The 23,766-nt window shown below is 35.1% G+C and overlaps 1 protein-coding gene across 2 annotated transcripts in view; it reads right to left on the bottom strand.

Moving 5' to 3' along the window:
* Window positions 1-236: 236 nt before the first annotated feature.
* LOC108780323 (uncharacterized) overlaps window positions 237-23,766 on the bottom strand; it is a 121,027-nt gene continuing 97,497 nt past the window's right edge. For both annotated transcript variants that reach the window (XM_018547985.1, XM_018547984.1), the window contains exons 5-12: window positions 9,853-10,023; window positions 7,804-7,939; window positions 6,003-6,223; window positions 4,822-5,141; window positions 2,618-4,147; window positions 2,047-2,206; window positions 1,798-1,966; window positions 237-1,022 (exon numbers count right to left, since the gene is read on the bottom strand). In XM_018547985.1, the coding sequence (XP_018403487.1) occupies window positions 836-1,022; window positions 1,798-1,966; window positions 2,047-2,206; window positions 2,618-4,147; window positions 4,822-5,141; window positions 6,003-6,223; window positions 7,804-7,939; window positions 9,853-10,023 (2,894 nt within the window). In that variant the 3' untranslated portion in view covers window positions 237-835. The remainder of the gene's footprint in view (window positions 1,023-1,797; window positions 1,967-2,046; window positions 2,207-2,617; window positions 4,148-4,821; window positions 5,142-6,002; window positions 6,224-7,803; window positions 7,940-9,852; window positions 10,024-23,766) is intronic.

A 23,766-nucleotide genomic window follows, 5' to 3' on the forward strand; every position in this document is an offset into this window, starting at 1 on the left:
TAAAATGCTATCTCACAAAAAATATGATTCTCTCTATAAAATTGTCAAATTCCACTAACTCGCCTAGAAACATCTTATACACGTTATCGAGATTGTACGTTACTTTCATTCGTGCCGGCGGAAAATGGAGAGGGCAGAAGTTCGCAATCGTCCGCGAGAGGAACATGCGGATAATGCCATCCATGGAAAAATATCGTCCGGAACGTATAATTGATCTATATGTTTTTTTTGGCCCGAACATTCGACGTATTTTCTCGCGCCCGATCCACCGACATGAATTCTACGCAACATTTATCACCAGAATTAATGAACGATTCATCATGATTTCTGTGGTATCGCAGACGAGCAGAATAGAAAGACCGATTAATATAAGCAGCGCGATAAAAGTAGCCTTATAGTATACATAAAGATATACATGAGGTGCTATTTTTTTTCTGCGATTCTTCCTTGATGCAATGTTTTTGAAAATCTTTCTACGTTTATATAAAGATAGAAGGATCCAATTGTTTCTGAAACATTCACGCACTCACCTACTTTTTTCACTTTCTCTTAATAATTTTGGATAGAACTGAATGTTTCTCTGTATGAAAACTGTTCTTCTAACAAACGGGTAAGACGCAACGTGGTGGAAAGTGGAAGAAGTAGAAAATGTGTGTAAGCGTGTGCGTGTGTTCACGAAATCGGTAATACGCTATAAAAACAATTGGATCTCGTCACCCCTCGAAATCAAGATAAATCGATCAACAGCGACGTAATTACGCTTGAAAGGAAACCTGCGGCCAGTTTCAGTTGTGTGACCTCAACTTCCTCGGTTTGCATCTTACAGGAATTCGAGTCATCCAGGATTCTTCACGAGTTTTTTTCCGCGATAGTCGTAAACACGTCGGCAGAAAAGCACCATGTCTGATGGTACTGGTATAGGAGGCTGCCGATTCTCTCTTGGATACATTTGGTCCCCTGGCGGAACTATCAAGCCAGGATTTTCTAAGCCCTCTTCGATCCTCCGTAAGTTTTTACGATACCTATAACATAAAAACGATATGCAGCAATATAGATAATCCGATCCTGCTTGGTTAGAAGAAAAACAAATTTTTATGTTTTTCAACATTAATTTCAAATAAAAGTTTAGTTTATTATTAGAGAAAGGAATTAAAAAATATACATTATACGAAGCTCAAAAAAAGCTTTTACATAAATTAACGATCGATTATGAATATAATTTGCCTTTTTAAGTTTACATAAATAAATTAATAATCCGTAAAAAGTATTCAAAGTTTTTTTCACAAAATCTGTATTCGTGAAACATATTAAACCAAATTTAGAGTATAAGTATAACTTCGCATAAAAGTTACAGCCGATTAATAATCGATGAGCTTGGATTCGATCTTGGCCTTCATTATATTTATTTATAAGAAATAGATGGAACATTAAACCTTGTACTCGGGGATAAATAATATATATTAAACTAAATTGCGCGAGCGTGAGCGTAGCTCAGCAGACAACGCACTGGTCTGTCATGCCAAAGGTCCCGGGTTCGATCCCCGGTAAGAATCAAAATATTTACGCTCGCGTCTCCTCTCGGGAAAGGCCGGCAACCTCCCGCGAGTATTCTTGCCCACGGAAAAACATCTCTTGAAAAATCCGCAGTCTCATATGTTTATGACAAATGAATAAACAGTATGCGCATCACAAGCATATGAGAGAGATATATATAACACAGGTCAAATTTGGCCTAACGTAGTAAGAAAAAGTAGAAGGGATTAAATTACATGAATCACAGTAGAGAAAGTTACTCACCGACAGTATTCGTTAAACGTCAGGATATAACACTTGTCTTCTATGCAAGCGACACTGTTAGCATCCCGATGACGCGAAGCAAATACCTCGTCTTCGCTATCGTGCGGCGTCCGTCCTTGTTCTGTGTGTTCAGGTCTATAATACCACAGTAACGAGAACATCATTTCGCCTAAAAGCAGAATACCATGATGTTAATTCATTAAATCTAAAGGGAGAGTTTCTATATCTCTCGCGATCGAGGATGTTTACCGTCATCCGGATTCTCCCACAGCGCCGCAATCTTCGCTACATACGGCAAATCACCCTTTCGCGTACCGCTTCTCAACAATACGCAGTCCCGGGGCCGCAGTATGTCACCACTCTCGTGATTCATACTCGCGTAACATCGCCGTATGGCTGTTTCTTCATTCTAAGACGATATATTTCAAAATTTCAACATCTTGCATAATTTTTTGAAAAGACAATTATGACAGCTCGAATTTTTCTTTATCATATTATTTACATAAAGTTAATAGCTATATAGAAATCGTATTTAAATTTTAAATTAATTATATCGTCTTTTCCTATGTTTGATGAATATAAATTTATCAAAATCTCTCTCTCTCTCTCTGTCTCTCTCTCTCTCTCTCTCTCTCTCTTTCCTATAATGTCAAGTTGCAATAAAAAAAAACAATACAAAAAATCTAAGTTTATTTAACAGTACAACAAAATTTTCTTTTGTCTTATCATTGTTGTGATAATAGAAATCTGGTTTCTCAATTAATACCAAGGTTTGAATAAAATCTCTAGACCAGAAGTATCAAGGTTTAATTATTCTTACCGTTAGATAAACTTTGGCTTCAAAGGGCTCTCCCTCCCAGCTCCATCCGTTGTTCCACTTCGGTTTCAGGAACGTTTTTCTCGTTAACGTCAGACTGTCATTTCCAAGCGAGGAATTCTCCACTTTACAGCCCGACTTCTTGGTGTTTGCCACCTTCTTTACTACTGTCTTTCGCTTCTTCTTAATTACGATTGACTTTTTTGCATCTTCACTGATATCACTCGCTTTGGTCTTGGATAAGATATCGCGCTTCTTGGAACTGTCCCGCGCTTTTGAATCCTGCGACCTAGACTTTATATCTTGTACCTTCGTTTCTACGATTTTGCCAATTTTGCTTTTACCGACCTTGACCTTAGCATCTTGAGAAGCCTTCAGTTTCGGCTTCGCGTCCATCTTGCTTTTGGCTTGACCATTCTTCGAAATAGTCTTTGACACCTTTTCAATAGCTTGTTCCTTCACCTGATCGATTTTCTTCGTGGGCTTCTTCATCGCCGGCAATGATTCCTCTTTGACGTTCTTCTTCTTCTTTTCTACGCGTTCGCAGTTCTTACTTTTGCGATCTTTTCTCTGCGTCATCTGTAAACTCTGCTGTATGACATCGTTGATGGTCTCCATTATTGAAATATCGCTAGCGGTTCGTTTTAAGCAATTCACGATGCTCTGTTTGCCGCTCTTTACTTTCTTAGTCGCGCTCTCATTCGCACTCGGTGCCTCCGCTTTGCGCTTTTGGCCTCGAAGCCCTACATCTTTCTTTGTTTGCTTCTTTTTTGAGGTAATTGTTTCCGTTCTTACGCTATCGGTTTTATTCGGTAACGGCTCGATCGGTGCAATGACATTGGCCGATTCCTCGTTATTCGCATCTTGAGACGAGCCCACCGATAGAGCCCTTTTGCTAAGTTTTCTCTTTTTTCTACTATCCGATAAACTATCCAGCGAGAGTTTCCTCTTCGTCACCTTTTGGCACTTGGGCTGTTCCTCAGTTTCAGCTTCGACCTTGGTCGCAATCGATCCTTGCATGACTTCCTCCTCCATTGCTCCCTCATCCTCTTCCTCCTCCTCCTCCTCCTCCTTATCGTCAACGGTCTCTTGTACAGTCGGCTCATAATCAGGCTTTTTCCAGTTCTCATCGCTGTCGATCACCACTACGTCCAGTTCCTCCTTCACGTCAGGATCGCCGTCGAGCTTGTCGTCCAGCACGATACCAGAATCCTTGTCCATCTCCAATATCGCTATCTGTCCTTCCTTCATGCACTGCTCGCACTTCATGATATCGCACTTGTAATCCGACTCGCACTTGACGACGTTGCAATTGGCGACGCACGGTAGTCCGTCAATTTCCATACTGCAGGATTCGCATTTGACATTGTTGTTCTCCAACTTGAAATTGTGATACTTGCTGCTAGGACAGCTCGCTGTCACGGACAGTTTCTCAGTGGGCGATAGCGTTTCCATCTTGACCTCGCAAGTGGACGTGCACGCGTTCTGACAACCGCATTTCCTCAATGTATCCTCCGTACAATTTTGCTCGTCCTGCAGAGATGGCAGAAAGGAAATTCGTCGGGTTACACGTGCGCGATTCTGACTGACATCATCGCGCAATAAATCTGTGCCTTCGAAAAAAAACGGGCTCTTGTGGCATTTTGATTTAATTTGTTATTTTTATTATTTTTAGTCGCAATATCGACATGAAAATAACAAATTTGATTTTCTTTCCATATTATCAAAATATCCGATAAATTTATTAAATTCAGACAAGTTATTTAGACTGATAAATTTGTATACAAAATATGAAATATACATATTTATACACATAAACATTAGAGTATTATTCTTCTTGAAATGATTTTTTTGTCATTCAGTGTTATTATCAAAAAAGTAAAAAATTATTTATGATATACAATAAAAAAAAAATAGTTTCAAAAATATATAAAATAATATTCCAGTCTTGTTTAATTGGAATTGTATTCGTAGATATTTCGTTTGCAACGTAGTATTATCAAAATATTTAATATAAAATTGTTAAACCGTTTGCAAAAATATTTGCATCGCGTATATTCGCTAAATATTTTGTCATGAAATGCAATTGTATTTAAATGCAATTTTTTTTTATCTGCACGTTTTGTCTCAGGATCGGCCAGAAATCACAATAAAACGGAGATGATCATTAAAATGTTGATCAAGTGTAAGAGCGATAAAACACATACCTTACTCCTACAGTCTTGGTTTTGAAGGCGACTATGCCCACCAACTAGATTGTGTGACTGCGGGACCGAGGGGGATTGGTTCTGATTTAGGTTGCGATGAGTGTTGATTTGGACGCGATCTGTATCCCAGGCATTGGCACCAGGAGGGGGAGCTAGCCCTGCTAGCCCCCTCGCTGGCGAGGGCGGACCTACCATAGCACTGGGTGGCAATGACAGACCGGGCCCCGATACCACTGGCGCTCCCTTACCATTACCAATAAGGGCCCCAGTATCCACGTTTTTTGGACACGATTGCATCGGGCATGGACAACCCTGAAAGGCTACGGCACAAACGGGATCGGTGAATCTAGTATTGTGTTTATCAGAGCATCCGGATAAGGAAGCTCGCGGTGCTTTACGATTACATACATAAAATTTAATTTAATTGAAATTCATATTTGTTTGAATTAATATTATCTCTCGAAGTAGAACTCGTTCGCATCCATAAGATAACTAAGTAGTATTTACCTGAGAATTACATCGCAGAAGTTAAAAGAATAGGAAGAGCGAGTATCCAATATCTCGAATTAAATAATATTTGTTATTTCTAACTTTCATTGCAATCCATTGCTACGGTATTAAAAATAATTTTATTTTAAAAATGTTCTCTATCCTTAATCTATAAATAATTTAATCATCAGTTGGATGCAGTATTATCTTATTGCATTTCTTACTGTATAATATACCTAATCTGAAATTGTGTGGCATAATTTAGAAAAATTAATATTCTTTTTAATACGAGCGCCAATTTTTAATAATAACAATTTATATTAGAATTACTGTTGTATATTTCAAAGTTATATATTTTAAAGAACAATTAAAAAAGGCGAATACATTTTTGTCTAAAAATTAATTTTTAAAAATAAAAGAAGAAAATGTCAACTCTCTTGTTAATATACATATAGAAATGTATTTAAATTTTATTGAACTCAGAAGCTTGAAAATTTGTATCGAAATATATATTAATTAATATTGTATCAAATTTGTCGGTGAAATTTTTTAATAGAATAAATTACAAAAAATCTAAGTGAAGTAGGAAAAGGAGGAAACGGAGGAATAGGAGAAACAAGAAGAGAACGAGATAGAATGTTTGTTCTTGTGCAACGTCACGTAGTTCTCTTTTAATAAATGATGATACTTACGGTCTACGAAAGGTCTTCCCTGAGAATGCAGATATGCCGGATTTGGAGGTGGCGGCGGCGGATGGGGGGGTGGAGGATATCCCCCATAATAGGGTAGCGGATATTCGCCAGGCGGTGGCGGAGGTGGCTGGTAATCAACGACTCCAGGCCCACCTCCGGCGGCACCGCTGCCTGGCGGCGGTCCGCCACCCCCACCGGACTCTTGATAGCCATAGTATTGCCTGAAAAGATACCCTCCTTTACGAAATGCATTGACAATCCATGCAAATATGAATACCCGTGTACGTCGAATATCCGGTCTGCTCGTATTGGTTCTTATTATATGCAGATAACGAGATGAAAGTTATCAGAAAAGGGAGACACCTTGGCATGCACCAAGACATACATGGACTTACGAATTTAAGCCATCGCATCGTGGCAAGAATTCTAAATCTATAGTCGAAAGAAATATTCAGGTCGTCTGCATAATTTTCTTGATCGATATATAATTCTTCAATCGATTTGGAAACTTCCGTGACGAAAATATCGTGACACTCTAATAGTATCAGATTCGATTGGAACAGATATAGCTGTACGGATATATACAGATTTTTTTATAAACCAATTCGATCAAATTAGCTCTAATTGAATCCTAATACATTTATTTAAAAAAATTATGGTTCAGTTTCAAAAACACATAATATTAAAATATCTTTTTACACCAATAATAAATAATTAAAAAGTTACTGTGCGTGTTAAAATTTGCTATTTAATTACCGCGACTTTTGCAGCAAAAACCAACTTTACTACGGTCTAGTTGCAGCTTTCACTTCTCCATTAAAAACGAGATAACGACGGTTTCGGAAAGTTAGCACCATCTGTGACCTAAATGTATTGCAGTGTAACAAGATATTCTGTTTATTACTAAAACGTTTGCAGATGTTTGTTACTAAAACTGACGAATATTATAACAAAATAACAATGTGGAAATATCATGTGTAAATGAAACAAGAGTACTAAATTTATATGCTATTTTATACACGTTCTCAAACAATTTGGATAATGCAGCTCGCAATACTATGGAATGGTTTTGTCAATATCATACATGTAACCAATTTATTTCGTAACAGAGATTAAAAAAAAGCTAAAACTAAAATTTTATACGACGCTTTCCTACTGTTTTTATCTTTTTCGTCAAAGCTAGTTTAAAATCGGGCATAGTTATAATTATAAAAATGAGCAAAAACAATTTCATTACAAACTGATTACCAACGATAATGTTAAACACAAGGTACAACAATCGCGTTTGATTTATTGTACATACTGTGCAATTCAATATTTAGCATTTATAAACCGCGTTATGAACATTTATCAATTCTACAAACACCTATTCAAAGAAGTGAGTTATCATCACGGAAGGAAAACATGACGGCGCCCGATAACGTTTTAATAGAATAACTGCCACTTTTCATATATGAGCCTTTCAGAAACCAAACTGATCAATTCCATGAAATAAAAAGTAGGATTGATAAAATAACAAATATTATATGTTCTGGTAAAAAATTGACAAAAAATAGAGATTAGTTTGGCTTCTGAAAAGCCAATATAATGCTCTAACGCGACGAGGTGTTACCAGCATTACATAATAAATAATTATCTGTGGGATTAACGTGTTATACTTAATGAAAACAGATTCTCGATAATGTTACTACACAACGGAACGGCGCATGTGCCGTTCTTTAAAGTGGTATCTCTCAGCTCCCTTCTTGTTCGCGTCATCATGCAAACTATGCAAAGCGTCGAACGCGAATAAATCTCTTACCTCCTGTAAGTGGGCGGGTATTTGTAGAAATGCGGCGGATGGGGGTGAGGATGAGGATACGTCGGCGGATAACACAGATCCGGATACTGCGGTGTGCCGTAGTACTGCGGGCAATATGTCCTATAAAAGCCTCCACCTGTAACAAACGACCGTTCATTCATCCCATGCGTATCCCATTGAATGCACGATGATCGATTTCGCAAAACGACAAATAAACTTCGAATATTCATTTAACAGTTACGATGTTCCACTTCATGAGACGTTAAAAGGATCCGAAAGTCGTTAAAAATTTCCGTAAAAAGGATCGCATATATTTTTTTTACACATTTTTAAATCCTTTCCCAAAATAAAAATATGTGCATTAATACTAATCTTGTAGTGGAATTTATAGGACGACCAAAAATAACTAAGATGATGTCAGGAGCAATTAGCTGTTTAGATATACAATGAAGTAATAGCTATGTGATTAAAATTTATGATACAATTTTATGATAAAATTTATTTCATATATTTTTGTTATATGTAATTTTTATTATATATATATATATATATATATATATATATAATTGCCGGAAAGAGCAGTTTTATTTAAAGATCACTTTCAAGTTTACACATATTTGACGAGATAGTACCAGTTATCAGTACCGAAGGACAAATCTTTGTGCTGGCAAGCTATACTTGAGATCTTGATATAGCGCTCGAAGGTAGCGAGCGCTATATTATCGAAGAGGCTGATATCTGCATCCAATTAAGCCCGTGAGTGCTCGCGCTATTAGCCCTGTGCTCACGTCAATGTATCGCATGATTTAGAGTCGCTTATAATACGCTAATATCATAGTACGATATACCATTTGCACGCATAAAAAACGCAGGAAAATACACGCTCTCGTGGTTCAATCTCAAACCGACGCGACGTTTTTGTCCTACTTAAAAACGGCTAATGCACATCACTTTTTCTATGATAATGCAACGTGGCCGCTTTTATATAACATATTCATAATCCATTTCTGACACGTAGAAGAAAGAATTTCCATTAAGATCCGCGACACACAAGAGAGATCCCGTTTCACCGTCAGCGAATTTTCATAAATTTTAGTAACGCGATTTGTTTCGCTGAAATTCACTGAAAAAAAGAATCCAAAAATTGCTGACGGAATATAGAACGCGAAAAAAAATTTTAGCGACGCAAAATAAAAGAAAACGAAGAAATGAAAGGTCGAAAGCTATTTTTTTCGATGTTTTCCTTCATACACCATTTATATGCAATCTTAATATGCACCTGCATGGCTACTCATTAATGCATTTCCAGTATAGATAACCATGTTGAGCATTGCACGATAAAATCATTAATGTAAATGCGAGATCCGTATACACCTATACGATATATTGCTCTAGTGAGACGTATGACGACATTTACTTAAGCGGCAAATCTATCTGATGAATCAAGATAGCAAAACTGTCTGATAAATGATATGTAGAAATGGCCTTAAGATATATGTTAATTATACGTCAATTATACAATTATCTTATAACTTTAAACTTTTCCTAGTCAAAATTTATTTAAACATATCATTGGTACATTTATATTTATCAGTATCGAAGAAGAAAGATTTCTGCGAGAAATTAGTTCTAACATAAGAGAATTAAAAAATATTTAAACAGATTTTATCATCTCAATATGTCATTAGCAAGTTATTTAAGTTATTATTGTTGTAATCACAGAATTTGTAGAAAAGATGCTGCAAATTTCATTTTAAAATTTTCAATTTTATATTTGAAGAACGCAAGAGAGAGAGAAAGAGCACCCATTTTTTTTTAAACTAATAACAGTATTTTTTAACTATAAATAGATGTTCTTTGTACAGAAAAGTTAAGAAAATTTTCACATATAATAAATTGTAAAAAATTGAAAAATATTAAATTGTTAATATAAAAATATGTAAAAATCTCAATATTAAATAATTTAAAAAAAAATGATATGATTCTCTTTTTGCAACGTCTGTGTCTATAATTATCGTTATATATTATCACATATTGATTGTAACATACCCGTACTGCTTGTGCCTCCTGAAGTTGTGGAAGTGGCGACCAGATCGTCCGAACCCTCTGAGTTTTGGGGAGGCGTGGGCGTCGGTTCCGGAGGTGGGCCCTTAATGGGTGGTAAGGTTGGTGGTGGTGGCGGTGGGTGCTGTATCAGTGGACCAGCCGGCTGATAATACCCTGTGAACAAAAGAGCAACGTTTGCACTTTCCTAACTGATCGTTCTCCACTTCTAATTTTCAATATTGCCTTGTAAATCGCACGATCTTGCCGTTCCATTATAAGAGACATTTTTGGACCACGAATATTTTAGAATCTTTATAATAAGAATATTGAAAAAAATTTACCGAATTTTATTAAATATTTGTTTGAATAGTAATTCTCATTGCTTGAGTATTCTACAATAACATCACATACATTCTCTTTCTCCTTCCTAGCATTTTCCTACTTTCTTCCCCTTCTTGTAATCATTTGTTCTCAGTTTTTCCTTCCTGACATTACGTTATCTGACATCGTTGAAATCACTTGTTATTTAATACTTCATTTGCAATCTTGTTCCAATTTTAAGAGGATAACTACTATATGTTACCACGATGTGGATTACCACCTTTTTGCGTTCTTATTCGATAAGGCATATTATTATATTTATATATATTGTTAGTATTTATGTACTTAGCACTAATTTTCTTTTGTTAACAGTTACTTTTTAGATTATTACTGTCTTACTTCCGATAATTTTTCAACAACTAATTTGACTATTTTAATTTATTTGACTCGCAACATTACAATTCAAGACATGGAGATTACTGAAAAAATTACATATTTTATAGATTTCAATAATTTTACAATTATAATTTATTCACTGTAACATTGAGAATGACCCGATCAACGTCAAAATGTCTGTAATCATTTTTATTTTTATGTTTTAAATTAAAAGTTCTTTGTTACATACATAACTTGCTCTTAACCCTTCAAGTGTCTATATTTTGTTTTATACTTATAGAGCCTTATTATTATTTATTATATTTGAATAGTATTGACGAAATATTTACTAAATATAAATGTATTTATTTAAGTATAATTTATTATTATGTAATTAATTATAATTTATTAATTTTATTATATGATGAATGTTTGCTTACTGCAAGCAAATGTTTAGTTAATCTTTTTCAGACAAATATTCAATAAAATTCGGTAAATTTTTTTTGAATGAAGTATTTTACTAATTTAAAGAGCGTAATATGTTTGTTTACATGATTCAATTGTTTTTAATGCAATTTTTATCATACTCATGTGACAGTAAATTAATTTGAAATCAAGTCTAAAAAATAGACTATTAAAAATATTTAATATCGCAAAATCTTAGGATTTTCAATATTTAGTTTTATATATTTTTATATATTTTTTCAATCAATCTTTGTTTAATTTCTATATATATACGTCATCAATCAGTACGATTCTGACACGTACCGATGTAATTTCCATGATTTTAGATTTGCAAAAATCACGCTACGCGATTTTTAGAGTTTTAACGCGTTAAGGGTGTCACAGTGCTGTAGGAGAGTAGCATGAATCACACCGTTGATAGGATAATGCCAAAGCGTTATACTTCAATAGTTCATAATCGTGGGAGCGCGAGTAAGCCATGATGAATCCCTCTAATCCTCCCATTCGTTCAGATTTATCCCTCAGCTTTGCGTTATGTATTTTTCAACATTCGCGCTGTATCAATTCAGGGGTCGCTTAATAAAAAAATATTGTCAAACTTGCAGCGCGAGACTGCCTAACATGCATGCGTGAAGCCAAAGGATCATGCGTGTAAATCACTAAAGCTCTACAGCGCGAGCTAGAGCTATACACGTCGCAATAGTTCGCTCTTTTTTTTTTCTTTTTTTTTTGCAAATGAATGAACGAACGAAATCAGCTTTCTCTGCGCGAGAAGCGTATATCGTGCTTGCATATCGATTATTCTAAGAGATCGTTCGCCATTTACTTCACCCAATCACGACTCCACTTTATGTAGGTTAAACGCGCCTCGCTCGTACTCACGCATGCCGAGAAGAGATGGGCGCAGCATCCGAGCGCGTTCGCGGCGATCTGATTGGAGCCGCGTCGAGCGGATGGGGTCTTACGATGGACAAAGCATGCGAGTTTCTCCACAGTAGCCTTGTTTAATTATTGTGTTTAATTATAAAATCGACCGATATATGTTGTATTATTACGTGTAAAGAATTACTCTCCATGAGCGATTCGTTCTTGTTACTCTTTTTAATCTTTTGAATTGATGACTGGAAATGAAGTCTGATTGCATGAATTCGAATTATAATGTAAAAAATAGACACATCAAAATTATGTAGTTATAATAAATCTATTAGAATGTTAATTTAGATAAGTTAACTAGATGTTCAAAATATAGGAATTCTAACTGATTTGATCAGAATGTACTATACAATACGTTCATTTTCAACCAAAAATTTGTCTCGGTGTATATTATAGGTACATGACGAGTGGACCAGCTCATAGATTTTCTAATTTTCTGTACTACAATATTCTATATTTCTATGATGTAAACTGTTAGATTATCCATTATTCGATGATAAAGCCTGTACCTACATTCCAATAGCGTGATTACTATTATTATTGTGATTATTGCGATTATTGATTACCGTTAGAAGCATATGTATTGGCTCTGCGACCATTCTAACGTGACAACAAGATATAGATGTAATATAACTGGTAAACAAGCGATTAAATTACAGATGAAAAATTTAAAGGTATATTTCAGCTGAAAATAGATATTTTTGTTACTAAATTTTAGAATTGTTAACAATGCTTTTGAATTTAGCAACAAAATCATCTATTATAAACCGAGATTATAATACGTCTCTAATTATAATTTCGGCTTATAATAATGGCAAATTTACAATTCTGATTACAGTATGCCTGTTTAATGCTGCATTTAACGCAAATTTACGCGTTACATGTATACTTGCAACGTGATTGTCGATAACGTTCATATTCAATTTTATTTACAGTTAGATAAATATTATAGCTTCCGCGTAAGTAGAAAACCAGAGTTCGCGTAAATCAAGAAAATGCCAACTTTCTCGAGTATCCTTACCGGATACTAGCAAGATAAAGAAAAATACTGTTAGAACACAATTTATTAATAAGCTGTAAATAGTGATGTAATTAAAGTTGCATTTATAAAAGCAAAAGTAAACTTAAAGAAATAAATGTTGATACAACATTTAAGAAGTTGATATAATATTTGAGAGAGAATTTTATGAACTCGGTATTTACTACTCTCTCTTCTGTGATCACTGACTAATTAATTACAAAAATATTCATACATATATAAAGAATAACATAATATATATTTAAATAATTATAAGAGAAATAAATATATTGAAGAATCTTGTTTTATTAAGTAAATTAATAATGTAATGTCGATTAGTGATTAATAATATAAATAACCAAAGTTGAAAAGTGATATAAATTTTGTTGCGGATGTTTAAAAAATCTTTCAGATGAATGTATCATTGATCGTAAAACTACACAGGTAACTATTATATATCGTATATTGTATTATACAATGTAGCTGAAAAACGGAATCGAGTTGTCGCGTAATTTATTTTATTTAACACTTCACGATTTAATTGACTTCGTAAAAACACAATTATTCGGCTGACACGTGTAGACAAGCCATGAATCGAATATCAGGGTGTCGAAAGGCCAAAGTTGAAGACGAATGCCGGTCTCTGTGAATGACGTCATGCGACAATCGATTGGTGTGCTTGCGCACACCGATACGTGGCAAGTACCGAATCGCTGCTGTCGAATTCATTAATCATTTAATATCTTTTCTTCGGTAATCATTGCGGATTATAATTTCGCTACGTAAAATAAAAAAAAAATCATCATCGCACTAATATAAATATCTCCGAAGCGCGATAGATATATTATGAACATTAAACCGAATATTTTTGCCTCTATCTATAATAAACAATTATCTCAGATCATACGAGCTGGTATGTCATATTTCACAATAATTTGATTCAAATCAAATTATTAGTTAAATAATCACATTTAATATTATTTGAAATACATTTTGAATATTGCAAATTGCAATATTGCGAAAAAAGATAATTTTAATTTTAAACAAATGGAGCTCATAAATAAAGTTTCCTTATCTTAAAAATAATATAAGTTAAAAAAAGATAAATCTTCCTCCGAGGGTTCCCCGTTAGATTATTCATTTACACAATCGTCCCGTTAAATTTAATTCAATTCGACCTTCAGTTTCTCTGCGCTGCCACGTTCGCTAAGTACTTCAAGTTGCAACGCAAGCAACCGAGTTACCCGTGAAACCACGGCACACAGAGATGGCAAACAACAGGTTTACTAATTTTCCCTATATCGCGTTGGTGGTGGCGAGAACGCACTTCAGCACTTATTCGGATTTAAGCGTTAAGCCAATTAATTCCACGTAATTTCGCGGGTGTGACGCGTTGGCGGTGAGGAGGTCAAAGTCGAAGATAAAGCTGGGCCAAGGATGAGGATCGCAGGCGAGACGCGACCGACTTGTGCATTGCGGCCCGACTTCGACAATGAGGATAACGAGAAAAAGACAGACTCCGGTGCGAGCATTGCTAGAAGGGAGAAAGAAGGAAGGAAGAAGAGAGCGAGAGAGAGAAACAGAGATTCTTTCGCAGCCGTATCGGAACAATTCAAGGATACCACGAGGACGTCGTCTACGCGTATTAAGGTCGCCGGGACTGGTTCGGGAGCACAGAGATACGTCGCGCAGATACGCGAGTATTTTTGATCCACGTTGGAATCGCTTTGCGAGTCTCTTGAAAATTGATCTCGGAGATCGGGTCGTCTTTACCGCAGAGACTTCGTTTCATTTTACTTCGACTCCAATTTTCTAATTTCAGTACGCCGGAATAAGTATTTATAAAAACCTTCGTTAAATTTTTCTGTATTTCTCTTGAAATATTGTAAATCGTGTATTAATTCTATACCATAAAAACAGTAGAACTTCTTTGAACGGAAACTTTTCGTTTTACGTTAAAAATAATTTTGTCGGATTTGCGTGCTTTAATAATTTGATAGCATTAACAAAGTATTCTTTCCAAAATACTTTATGTGTCAATTACAGAAATAATTTCGATGGTACTAACAAAGTATTTTTGTTTTTGCGTTAATTGTAGATGTCCAACGTGTCAAAATTTATTTACTATCGTTCAACATTATCCAGGTCATTAACGGCTAAATGAAATTATCGCAAGCGATGGCGCATTTTGCTCGTGGCTGCATTAAATAATCATAAATTCGCGAGTCATCGTGACGTAGCGCAGCTGTAGTACAGCTTGTTAACAAAATCGACGTTCAGCATCACCGTGTGCAAGTGCAATCGAGCTGGGTCTGGCTACACAAATTAATCGCACGATATACCTATAGAAGCACTCAGTCTGATATTTGGCCAATTCGCCATTTTTCAATCCACTTGCACTTCTATGGTATAGTTAAATCCATGTAAAACGCAGTTGCTTAATTTGCGAAAGCCTAAATAAACAATTAGTTGTAAAATAATGCGCGAAATACATAATCACATTAAAAAAAAAAAATGTTCCATTCTAAATACGTTATGAAATCAGTGATATCGAAGGAACAAATTACGATATGGTAGCCAGACTTCTGATTCAGGCGGCGTCTCGGGCGCGAAGAGTGAAAATGTAAATAAGAACGAAAATACCGTGATAGCAATCCGATGGCGCATTGCTGCCGCAACAAAGTTGCTCCAATCCGCGGCCCATACTACTACCGCTCGTTTTATCCTCACGTATCGGCACGCGGCAAAAGTCTCGAGCAGCGCTCGTACGCTCGTAGCCTAGAGAAGTCAAGGACCTGAGGAACACGTAGCTGCTGGCGCAACGCGACGCACGGTGTCGTTGGACTCGGAATAGAGAAATATCGGGAGGGGGTCCTATCCCTCCTTTCCCATGGTACTCAACGGCAGTGATGTCCGCGTTCCCCGAAACTTGAAGGAGCGACGTACGTGTCAAGGAATCGCGCGGTAGATTCCCGATTGGAACGGAAATCCACGATGGGATCATCGTCGATGACGATGAACAATGGCGGAGGTAGCGCGCGACCTCGGCATGTGATCAATAATTCGCGAATATTCGGCCCTTAACCGCTGTCATCCGATACAGGGCGAGAGAGGCTGATAAGGGTGATGGAATGGACTAGCGATGCGTCGCGAAGGGTCGAAATAGCCCAGATCGCGCGTTGCGGTAACGCAAATTGAATAACGAAGTTCGCGCTGAAGTTGAACTACTGCAATTCAGATTCAGATGAATGGTTCATAGTACACTATAGACAATCGACGTTGCTACAAAAGGATATTTTTTTTCTATACGTGAAAAAGAACTGAATGAGAAGAGCTTGTGTATGGATATCCAAAAAAGATATCATTTTATAAATTATACCTATTATTAATAGCATCGATAACCTTGCTTAACTTTCTGACCGATTTCGATAACTGCTGGTCGTTTTTTAAAATACAGAATCCAAAATAACACTTAAATCTTTATATTAATCTCTAATATATATAATAATGAATATTGATGTTCGATAATAAAATATATATCTATTATATAAATTAAATATATAATGAAAAAATTTACGTAGATGTATAAAATATTTTAAATACATTAGAGAAATTAGTTACAATTCCAATTTTATTAGTCTAAATTTGAATCTAATTGTTAATGACTAATGGTGATTAGTGATTCAGTATTACTGCAACTTGTCTTAAGTGATTTATCATATATAACATTATTGTACATTGGCGATGATGGAATAACGGAAGACTACTACTAATGGAATGAAATGTATACGTATAGCTAATTGTCATGTAAATCTCTCTCTCTCTCTCTCTCTATCGCGAACGAGAAAAATGCGACCCATGCCCCAACTACAGATCAGCGATATGCAAATATCAGATTGTCTGCGGTCTTTAACCGATTATGCAATATTATCGCGTGTAATGCGCGTAATGCCCTATATTTTTGCACGAAGCATTAATGATAGAGTTATTAGTGGGTTATTACAAAAATTACATAAATGATATTAAAATTGAAACGGAAAATAATATTGCAAAAGATGAATATTAGAAAAAGTATATATATTATAGAATTTTACATTTATGAAACCAAATCGTAATTGAAATTATGTATTTAATTATAAATAAAAGTTCAAGATACTTTTAAGTATTTTCATATAATTGTGACGAGAGCCAAATAAATTAATGTTCGTTCAAATAGCGAAGTACAAAAATTTTGCAATTACTTCTTTGTCTTTTGTAATCAAACGAGTGAAGTGGAGATGGCGAAGTGGATAAAATGGATTTAATTCTTTAGCTCTTTATCCCATATAGCCAAGTTTAAAAAATCGAGCAGTAAAACCATCCGGTGGATTAGAGGGAAAGCTCGCGGCACTGATAACGCCGCTGAGACGCTGCGCTCAATAATTGAAGACTTGAAATGCGAAAGAACGTTGTGTGTGTATTACGAGGACATTCAACATCGAAGAAACTAACTTGGAAAGTTCCGTAACTTGTACGCGGCGAAACTTTAAGCGACGCTCGCGTAAATTTTGTTCGGGAAATTGTTAATGATCGTTGCAACTAGAAAAGTTATATTAAGAGCCATCTTTCCGTATCTACTTATGAATAATATGTACGATACATGCATATTTTAAATAACATATGTATTTAGAGTACACAGCAACTTCTTTTTATTCAAATAAAATAATAATAAGTTCTTAAAAGTACATTGCAATTACAATTTTATTAATCTTATTATTCAATATTATTATATGTTGTATATAAAAAAAAAATGAAAATTATTAAAGATATAGACAGTCAATTACAGTTATTTCTCTTAATAACGTATATAAAATCTGATTTTTTTTTAATTTGTAGCTACAAATTCTGAGTGTCTAAAAGATTTATTTTCTTATCTCGTATCTATATTAATTTCATGTAAAATAAATATTATAAAGAATAAAGAGATATTTAAAAATGTATTTTTATAACCTCTTATCATGAATTATAAATATAATAACTATTAAACAATTCTATTTAATAGGACGATTCAAGCTGGAAGTTGTACGTACTTGTCTAAAAGTAGTTACGAATCACTACATTCAATTGGCTATAAATAATAGTATCACGAGAGACACGATTTCCTACGAAGGACGAAGGTCAATAAAACGCTTATTAAAGGGATCAATTTTTCGATCGGACTCTAAGCCGTCAATTATTGTCGCGCGTTTGGACACTCTTTACTCTCAATGTAAGATAATTTATTCGCGGCGCTCCGGATAAGATCGGTCGCGACATTCGTTGTCTCAAGGCTTTCGCCGGGCTCATTTAATATGTAAGTCGAGTAGTTACGACTAATTTCTATTAGTCAAAATGTATTTGCTAATTAATATGATTTAGATTAACTGATTAATTATAAATCTAACTATTGTAGCATCTAAATATTATGTTTGTGCGCATGCTATGGAAATCTACGCGTCTTTCAATACAGCAATCAGAATAACAACAATAAAGAGCGAATAACCGTTACAACAAAGAATCGTGAGTATCAGTTTGCTTTTCGCCCAGATAAAGTGAACTGTAATGTTCACGAAACGTTGGCGTTTAATGATATATCAAAACACGGAGATAACCCACAAGCTGCGTAGCTTCTTTGAAGAAAATATTCTGGAATACTATGAAAGTTTTAAAAGTTACGACAATGTAGTAAATTTGGAAATTTGTTAAATAATCGAATAATATTCGATATTTTCTTACTCGCATATCTTAACCTCTAACCTCTGATTAATATTATAAATTATATACATTTAAATTTATGTCCTTTTACTATCGCTTATTTTTCTCAAAGTGATATTTTACTTGGTAAGTGACATTTATCTTTATTTTATTTTTTAATATGGTAGTAACGCACACACGAATAACTTAATGCATAAACAATAAATAAATACGTACTATTTTTTATTCGAACTATTTATGGAAACTATTTTTATTCGTGTTATTCGTTGTATCTATTTCATTAAATAACTAAGAATTAAGATAAAAATCATGTTGACTCTATATTCATCTTTATTTATGATGATCTTCACCATATTTTTCTACCGAGAGTGTATAACTACTCTCAAAATGTAATTTATCTGTCAAGCAATACATCGCAGTGGCAGACCTAAACGCGCATCATATTTTCTTTGGCAGGCACATTTCAACTTCGCTTTTCTATTTCTGCTTTTACGTTTGCGTATTTATTTTCAATATTTATCACTTTGTATAATTTCTCCGTAAAATTTCTAAATAACAAATATTGTTATAAAATTCCCTAAATAAATAAAAAATTTACCATTTTTTAATTTTAATGCTTAAAATACTAGACATTTTCCATTTTCACGTACATTTCTTATATCAAATTTATTTCTATTTTTGATCTCAAGATTGAATCCTCTATAACTTTGCGAAAACTTTCTATCAGAATGACATTGTAGACAACCTACTTTCTACAATAAGCATATGCTTATTGTATGATCACAGTTATATGCTAATTACAATACTGATTAAGAATACACCCATGCACATTATTAAAATAATCCCATTGATTGTTGAACATGTGTCATCAGTGCGCAAGGAGCGCCAGATTTTTGAGAAACTCTACGAATTTTTCGGACATTTTTAGAGTAATCAAGAATTTGAACGCGATTCAAAGTTCTATCGGTAATGATCGCGACGTGCGTGTGTAGGACCCAAGATGAAGGATTTGAAAAGCCCATCGACAATCACGGCTCCTCACCATCGCGTGGGACGCTGAAGGAAAAACAAGATTAGCGATGAGCGGCACGAGCGGAACCGACGAAAGTCGTTCACCTCGTCCGTGGCAATGACGTCAGTCATCTGCCAGGATATTCCACCAATCGACCGGGTCACGTACCGAAACCAGGAAGTGCCGCAACTCGTCGCTGCTATATCTTCGCACGAGAGCTGAGCAAAGTCTGTATCATCAGATAAAATGATGCGATTTTTTTCTTTCTTTCTTTTTTAGAGGGATATCGCATGATGATCGGACAGGCGATTGCCGTTCGTTGACCTGCACAGAATTCGGGGTTATTATATAAGCTCTCTCGATCTTCTACTTCCTAGTACCGAAATCTCTTCTCTTCAAATTAGGTATTATCTTTTTCGCCATCTTTCCTACTTAAGCTAAATTCCAAAATGTCTTCTCCGAGAAAGTTTTTACTCGAAATATGTAATACAAGTAACTTGTACTATATTGTACAATTGAGTAAAATTTTCATCGAAGATGTTTTAGAATGTAGTCTTAAACTAGATAAGTAATAATTAAATTCATGCCGCTGGCTATTATTTTATTTCATGACTTTTTCAATTGTTTATCGATGCATAATAAGACAAATTAAAAACAAAAGACGTCGATATTTTAATCTTTCAGTTAAGATACAGGAGAAAAAGGTGTTCAGTCTTAAAAAGTGAAACAATTCTCTTGAGTTATAAGTGACCGAAAAATAAGCAATTAAACTCTCACAAATTAAACTTTTCAAATATAACAAAGCTTTATACTTTGCTTAATTTTACGTGTATTTTAATTCATTCAGTAGATTACGGCTTATGGATTATTGCGCTGCAAATTACTCTTTTGGCACAAAATGCTATCACATTGTTTTCTCTCGAAGCGAAACTTTAGAAGTCAACTATCTCTCAGTTTCGGCACGGAGTGATGCACGGGTGCTTTTGTATGGAGAAAGGCCGCCCGAAATGCATTCTCATTATTCACGAGTTCGGTGCAGTTTAAGCCGTGCTGTCCGTACGATTATAGCTTTATTCCGAGCCCACTGTCGGGCAACACAATTAAACTTCGTTATGCAGTTGCGCAGTACCAGGATGAAGACACTCAAGAAATTAATTATGTTTGTTCGTTCTCCGCGAGAGATACAACGCTCCGCTCTGTCAGATCTACTAAATTCAATTTCCCGTATGCATCGATTTTTCTCGTTGCGCCCATTGTGCCAATAATGCAGGATGTTTTTCCAATTCTGCTCTTGATACGTACAATATTTTTCGCCTATCTTTAATAAACCTGTCATGTGATCAAAGTTTTTATTTTATGTGAACCGTTCACAACATAAATATTAATCAGCTTCAACTACATTTTAAATAAGACACAGAAACACAATGTTTGAAAAACAGAAAGTTTCTTTAAATTGTAAATAAAAATTGCGAAATGTTTGAGAACTGATCCTAATTAATTCACTAAGACAAATGAGTAATTGGATTAATTGAAATTCTGGTTAAAAATGAACGAATCAGAATGTTGTGGTTAAATCTACTAGAATTCTAGTTAACTAGACAATTGGAATTTTGATTGATATCAAAATCTTCTGTCTGATTCGTCTATTTTCAACCAAATATTTTTCTCAGTGAAGGAATCAGTCCTAATTTGAATTTCAAAGTATTGCAGCTTCTAATTAATTTGTATCGGTTGCGATAATCGAGCAACAATTGCGATTATCTGTATTAATGTTCATATGTCGCACTGTAAATCGGTGTAATTTACATCGCTTAATTCAACCGTAGAGAGCGCGTTTTTTCTTTTCCCAGCACAGAGATTGTCATTGAAGACTGCACTCGCGATCTTTCGCGAGTAAACGGTGGACGGATAGATATCATCATAAACGGTGGATATTGCACGGACGGATTAAACGCTCGTCACGCAGACACGTTGACACTAAAGGAGGATTTTGTGCCGTTAGTAGGCCAGTGACTTCTCGTCACAGTGTGTTCCATTTTCGCATCTCGACGTTCGTTCACTCGCTTGCGCCAAATCTGCGAGGCAAAATGCGTTCGCCCGCTTTGTCGCCTGTGGCACGAATCAATCCATTCGCGATATGAATGCGTTTTGCTCACCATTTCCTCGACACGCGGCAATTTCGCGAGAAATCTCTTCTCTATGAATCCGCAGATTATTTCAAGACAGAAACAGGTCGAGAGACTAGTAGTTTTCAATAGTTAAACGAAGACTTTTCATAAAACAGCGCGCGCGATACGTTTTTACTCTTTTTGCAAACTGTGGAATCAACTTTCTGCCTTTTATCAGATGTACGCATCTTTCATTTAGCGATAATAATCTATAATGACGTATTCGTGAAGGCACGGCGCGGCGCTCAGGTGCGAACAGTCGACACGACTCGTTGTGACGTAAAACGATCACGGATTAAGCTGGATGCGTGATCGGCTTGTTTCAATGTGTATGGCCCATGCTCCATTTCTCGTTGATCCATGATAAACGATGGTTCCCTCGGGCTGAACGTTATAAATCGCCACGATTATGTATACAGTCGATTGTAGAACGTTTATGTGGTCTTCTGACGTTGATACAGATTAGTTAGTCATCCTGCCAGAAACTGAGGACCACTCATCAATCTCATCCCGTCATTTATGGAGGGATGAGATAAGATCTGCTTTATTCACTGCGCGAAAAAGATGTGTAAAATTTTTTAATTATCTACGTCAATAGATATCTAACTTTTTTAGAATTATTTCAACATTTACATATAAATTTTGCGATTACTAAAAAAGAATATCAATTATTTCGCAGAAAGAAAGAATTATCATCTTTACATAATCCTGATATCCTATCTTAATATTATTGAACGGAATATATATATTTATTTAGAAACATAAGATTAGAAAGATAAGTATTGCGAATTTGCTTATTATTTCACGTATAGGTATCTGTAACAATTAAGTTTTAAAATATAAAATACACAGTAATTTTTAGGAAATACGTAAAAGAGAATTTTCATTACTAAATGAAATAAAGAAGAAAAGAGGTGATATATTATTGCTTAAATTCTCCAAACTGATAAAAAAAAATCATACAACGCACGTGCGTGTATTTTGAAGGACGGTGTCCGGCTCGTGTAAGACAGAACTCGACGTCAAATGATTTATTCCGGCATTTAACAGACAATTCTATCCGTTAAATGCCGGACGTGAATCTCAAACTCGCCAAAAAGATCAATGCGATTGTAGCGGTCAAAAGGGAAATAAATCAAACGGAATGCAAACAATCGAAATGCGTGCCGGAGCACGTGACACCGACGGGGGATTTGTGCCGTTAGTAGGTCAACAACTTCACGTTCTGTTTTCACGCTCTGCGGATTTTGTTCTCGCTAAACTTACCGATGCGACGAGATGAAGTTACGGATCGAGCGTACGATTGTCCGTGCTGCAAACCATGAATGATCGATCGATCAATTCAATTTTTTTTTAATTCATTCTTCGATACTTGTTTCGGCGTGTCATGAAAATCCGCAACACGATTGTTTTTTCATTACTATCGGATCAAGAGACAAAAACGTTTGTTTTAGTCGATCAACGTGTGTCACTCATTAGTGATTAAAAAGTGCAATGTTTCACTTGTTAACACAGCGATGCCATAAATGTTTAACTTCCAAATAACAAAATGACATAAAACTATTAAGAATATTCAAGCAGATAAAAGATTTAAAAGTCTTTTTAAGTACAATAATATAAATTAATAATCTGTCAAAGCTGAGTTGAGATAAATCTAATGTGATAAGATGCCTTTTTGAGCATCAAACATTGAATGTTGCATGGATCGAAACGTTTGTCAAGTAAATAAATAAAGTATTTATCACATCAACATTCATAGTGTTTGGTTCAAAAAAGCATAGGTAACTTATTAGATTAATTTTTTAAGTAGTTTTATATTAAAATTTATACATAAATATAAAAGTTCTTTAATCCATTAATCTGGCGAAATTTTGTGTAGTTTCATTACTAGA

The sequence above is a fragment of the Cyphomyrmex costatus genome, unplaced genomic scaffold, assembly GCF_001594065.2.
Source record: "Cyphomyrmex costatus isolate MS0001 unplaced genomic scaffold, Ccosl1.0 scaffold69, whole genome shotgun sequence".
In the NCBI taxonomy this organism is placed as follows: domain Eukaryota; kingdom Metazoa; phylum Arthropoda; class Insecta; order Hymenoptera; family Formicidae; genus Cyphomyrmex; species Cyphomyrmex costatus.